The 5,146-nt window shown below is 46.7% G+C and overlaps 1 protein-coding gene across 2 annotated transcripts; it reads right to left on the bottom strand.

Moving 5' to 3' along the window:
* Nucleotides 1–885: 885 nt before the first annotated feature.
* LOC141341085 (uncharacterized) lies at nt 886–4,934 on the bottom strand. Of its 2 annotated transcripts, XM_073846231.1 has the most exons (3): nt 4,579–4,934; nt 4,391–4,470; nt 886–4,187 (listed from the first exon to the last, which is right to left on the bottom strand). In XM_073846231.1, the coding sequence occupies exon 3, from the start codon at nt 2,473–2,475 to the stop codon at nt 1,021–1,023; it is 1,455 nt and encodes a 484-aa protein (XP_073702332.1). In that variant the 5' UTR covers nt 2,476–4,187; nt 4,391–4,470; nt 4,579–4,934; the 3' UTR covers nt 886–1,020. The 2 variants fall into 2 exon arrangements, with proteins under 2 accessions (XP_073702332.1, XP_073702331.1); XM_073846230.1 differs by having other exon boundaries at nt 4,391–4,934.
* Nucleotides 4,935–5,146: the final 212 nt, after the last annotated feature.

The raw sequence follows: 5,146 nt of genomic DNA, 5'->3' as shown, positions 1-5,146 counted from the left end.
GCTGATTGTAGCTGTATTGTTCCTCCATTTCTAGGACCTTCCATTAGCCCTGACAGATCAGCCTCCACTGCCGTTCCTGTGCGGAGCCCGCTGCAAATAGCCACACAGCCATCGTACTCCGAATCTTCCGTTACCACCTCCATTTCCTCTAGCCCTGGTCTTCTAGAGAGAGCATTGGCTGCAGTATTACACCGACCAGGACGGTACTGCACGTCAAAATCAAATACTGCAAGCTGTGCAACCCACCTCTGTTCAATTGCGCCCAGCTTGGCCGTGTTGAGATGGCACAGAGGGTTGTTATCTGTTAAGACAGTAAACTTCGATCCCAGCAGGTAACTCCTGAACTTCTCCCCCACTGCCCACTTGAGTGCCAGGAGCTCCAGCTTCATACTGCTGTAGTTCCTGTCATTTCGCTCTGCACCCCTCAACCTCCGACTTGCATACGCTATCACAGTTTTCCTTCCCCCTTGCTGCTGGTATAGCACAGCGCCTAATCCCAGGTTACTGGCGTCGGTCTCTAGCACAAACGGTAAGGTGAAGTCCGCATAGCCCAGCGTTGGAGCACAGGTAAGCTTCTCCTTGAGGTGCTCAAAGGCCTGTTGGCATTCTGTTGTCCAGGAGGCCTTGAACAACTTATTGGCCTGAACAACACTCCCCTGGCGAACACAAGTGTTAACCACATCATGAAGCGGACCCGCCACTCTAGAGAAACCCTCAATGAATCTTCGATAGTAACTGCAAAACCCTAAAAAGGATCGCAGCTCCTTTAGAGTGTTAGGGATCGGCCATTGCTTCACTGCACTCACTTTGTCTGGGTCTGTAGACACCCCCTGCGCTGATACCACATGCCCCAGGAACTTTACCTCGGACTGCAGAAAATGGCACTTTTCCACCTTTACCTTTAGACCAGCCTCCCTTAACCTTTTTAGCACAGTCTCGAGCCTCACTAAATGTCCCTCAAATGTACTTGAATAGATAAGCAAATCATCCAAGTATACAAGGACCATTTGAAAGACCAGATCACTCATTATGCTTTGCATGAGGCGCATTACAGAGTCCAAACGGCATCCGCTGGTACTCATACAGCCCAAATGGTGTAATGAAGGCTGTTTTGTTCTGGTCCTTCTCATGAACTGCCACCTGATGATAGCCACTCGCAAGATCAATAGATGAGAATACCTTGGCCTTGCTCAAAGCATCCAGACTCTCATCAATTCGTGGCAATGGGAATGCGTCACGTCTAGTTTTAGAGTTCAGCTTCCTGTAATCCACGCATAATCGGAGACTCCCATCAGACTTACGAACTAACACCACCGGAGAAGCGTACGAACTGGAGCTTTCTCGGATGACACCCTTCTTGAGTAATCCGGAGATATGGTCCTTTACCTCCTCAAATTGGTTCGGGGGTATTCGTCGGTATGGCTGTGAGACAGGGAGGTCATCTTTCAGGGGAATCTCATGTTTTACCACGTCAGCATAACCAAGGTCTTCGTCACAGGTGGCGAACACATCCAAGTACTTCATCAGGAGTGCCTTCAGCTCTGCCTGTTGTGTAGGGGTACCACCTATTCGCACCTTCTCCAATGGACACTGCAGGTCACTCCCAACCCCTGTCATTGATCTCTGGTGGACAGTAACTTCTTCGTGATCCGCGGAGATACGATGGAATGTAACCTCGCAGGAGCTACCCTCAAAGCGACGACCCTGGGTAAGTATCCCGAGTTTCAACTTAGGCGGCAACCACACATCCTCTGCTGACAAGTTTACTACCTGCACTGGGAACACTCGACTACCAGGTGACACCAGGGTAGGAACCAGGACCAGACCACCTGGCAATGATGTATTACCTGGTTCAAACAATCCTAAGCCCCTATTTCCAATCAGTTCCTTATGTGTTTTAGCCTGAATTGTAGCAACTGAGCCTGCAGGTACATACAGCTTATGTGTGCCTATTGTCCGAACCATAGAGGTCGCCTCCACTGGGATAGCCTCTTGCACCTTGTTAAAGGCGGCTCTCCAGTCAGCATCCAACGTCCCTTCCAAAGCATTTTCAAACTCGGCCAGAATCAACTGTTTACAGCGCTGTGCTATGTTCATGCCAAGTATGCCTGGGGGCGCTGAGTCGGCTGCCCCTTCCTCTTGGTCGCGAATCACCAGGAACCCACACCCAGGTATAGTCAAACCCATTACCTGGATATCAAGTTCGACATACCCCAGGTAGGGAAGAGGCAACCTATTGGCAGCGGTGATCTTCAACCACTTGGTCGTACAATGCATGTCTTTATCTTCTCCATGAAGATGCTCTTTAAAAAAACTCTCTGTCAAAGTACTCACATTGCTTCCAGTGTCCAATAGGCACCTGACAGCTACCCCCCCAATGTGAATTTCGACTTCTGGGCACTTGCCCACTGCACGCTCCAGGAATCGCTCTTTGGTAAGGGTGCCACTGTTTGAGCCATCAGTGCCACCTCTCATTGCTCGGCTCTTCGCAATGGAGGCGCACAGTTTCCCTGAAGACTCTGAGACTCTGGCGTAGCTGGCACAGGGTTTTCACGGAAGCGTGGCACAGTGCATTGCCGGGCTATGTGTCCCACACCCTCGCATCTCAAACAAATGGGTTGGCCATCACGGGTATATTTTGGCTTAAACCTGGCCTTATTAGGTTTCTCACCACTTGGGTCAGACCTCTGGATCGTGAGGTCACGGACAGCATTGGTAAGTTCCCCGATTGCTTTCCCTTGTTGTGTAATTACCTTAATTACTTCCTGCAGGGCTACACTCAAGTCACTTGGTACGGTCGCAGACATTCTCGCATGCTCTACATTTTCCCCCACACCCACTAGATTTCGGTTCCTAGCAAGATTAGCTGCACGGGGTTTCTCTTCCAAACACCACATAAGGGCCTCCTCACGGACTTCAAATAATGTAGCGTGAGGTCGCTCTCTAACCAGCTTACGCAGGTCAGAATTGAATCCCTCACCCCCTCTATAAACTGATCTCGCAATGCCAGCTGCATGTTCGGAACAATATGGGGTGACAGCTGGAGTGCAGCATTGAGCAGCAAGGACAGGGCGTGTGAATAATCACGGAAATCTTCACCATCCAATTGTTTCCGCGCATAAAATGCATGTAACAACTGGGGAGTGCTTCGCTTTTCCCTGAAAGCTGCCCTCAAGTAGGAGAACATGTCTTGAGGTAACTTATCCTCCCCTCCCATACACAACCTGACTTCATCTAGAGCGGACCCCCTTAAGTGGGAGAGGATAAAATCCACCTGATCTTCTGTATTTAAACCCCTCACTCTGATTACTCTCTCAAGTTCCTCAATGAACTCATCCACATTTTGGCAATCTTTACCCGGATCCCCACTGAAAGGTACAATTTGTCTTTCTCTTGGGATATACACATAAGATCTAGTAGGTACATTAGTCATGTTAGAAAGCGTCGACATTACTTGATCATGTCTACGTCCCAACTCCAGGATCTGTGACTGTAGCTGCGAGATGGGGTTACCTCCCTCAATGTCCATTTCCGGAGCTGCAGCACCTGCACCCTGAATGTCCTCACCCTGGGAGGTTGCATCGTCCATGCCCTCAGCGTCCATGACTCGCAGTTGCAGAAAGTCAGTTCAACAAGCACCGTCCTTCACAATCTCCTCCGACGCAGCAGTCCTGGTTTGCTGGCCCTTGGTCCTCCTGCAGCTCCTTTCAGGATGGCACACAATATTCTGCAGGTCCTTATAGCACTCAGCTGCTCTTGACCACTACCGTTGTTTGCACCCCACTATTTTAGCACTCTTATCACAAAAATAAACCAATCCCCAAAAAAAACGGAAACCCCACTCCTGGTACCAAATTAGATGTGGCCGTTTAAACGTTATGTCAGGAAATAAGACACAGCCATAACATCTAAAGAAAACGGGTTCTTTTATTCCTGACTGAGCCTCAAATGAGACGCAGCGTTAATGTATATTTCTGTTCAGGAGCAACAGCAGTTTTAGAAAAACATTCAAATTAATAAGTGAAATTGGCATAGCAAAACAAACTATCAAACTGACTCCAATGAGTGCAGAAAACAAAGTAATAAGAGTCTTACAAAACAAACCAAATAAAAGGTGATTTTCACACTGCTAATCTCAGAAACAAATAAAATGAGTGCCAAAAACAACGGTAGTGGCCTGTATGTGCCTAATGAAAGAAATAAAACAGCATACATGAGAAATCTGCACATTTCACCACATTGAATACATTACAATTCACAGTTTGACCCCTTCTGTTCAAATCAGACAGTAACTATACATTCAAGAGAAATAGTATACACTTAAAGGTACAAATATTCTTTACAACTTATACATTAAACACTTTAGGAGAATAAAATGATCAAAACTCACTCTTATTGAGACTTTGAAGCACACAGAAAAAGCTCACGCAGCTGGTGCACGTGCAATATCACGTGTGACTGTTCTCCCCTCTAACACGACATAAAGAACAGTAATTACTCAATGTTACATTAATATACGAAATAAACAGTGTTATTTAACCTCTCAACAACTTTTTATAACATTACAGATTAACTCACGCTCAATCTTCCCCAACGTCTCTGAATTTCCTTTCCCCACGGAAGATCTCTCACGTGCAGGAACACCACACTCGAGTCGTATGAGCAGCGAAATCAACCATACACTCGACAATATCACACGACTGTTATCACCACAGATTCACAAGTCAATATCAAACTGGAAATGTTCTCTCTTTAACAGTTTAAACGACTATTTCTCCCTCTGTGTGACTCTGTCTCAAACTGCGCTCTCTTTCAGTCTGACGCGCTCTCTCTCATCTGCGCATGCACACACTCTTAAAGGGGACAGCGCGTGGCTGAGTCACAGCAAACATAAGAGCAAATCACCAAGGGAATTAATCAAATATCAGGCTATTCCTGCCCCGGTTACATATGTATAAACTGTTTATATAATAAAATATTTTTTCGTAGTTTGTGTTGTCCCTTATCAGTGCTAAATTATCACAAATTAAAAAGCATTCATGCCAATATTGTCCAAAACCCCAGTTTTCTAGGCCGTTTCTAAACTTTTGGAGTTTATGGCATAGCAGAAAAACAGCGCTTTCTTTGGACAGGGGCACGTCTAAAA

The sequence above is a fragment of the Garra rufa genome, chromosome 8 (assembly GCF_049309525.1).
Source record: "Garra rufa chromosome 8, GarRuf1.0, whole genome shotgun sequence".
In the NCBI taxonomy this organism is placed as follows: Eukaryota; Metazoa; Chordata; class Actinopteri; order Cypriniformes; family Cyprinidae; genus Garra; species Garra rufa.
Note: the sequence above shows the minus strand (reverse complement) of the source record. Positions and strands in the feature narration are given on the sequence as shown.

Bases quoted from the DNA above. Each gene is read 5' to 3' on its own strand.
- LOC141341085 (XM_073846230.1), bottom strand. From the start codon at position 2,475: ATGAGAGGTGGCACTGATGGCTCAAACAGTGGCACCCTTACCAAAGAG.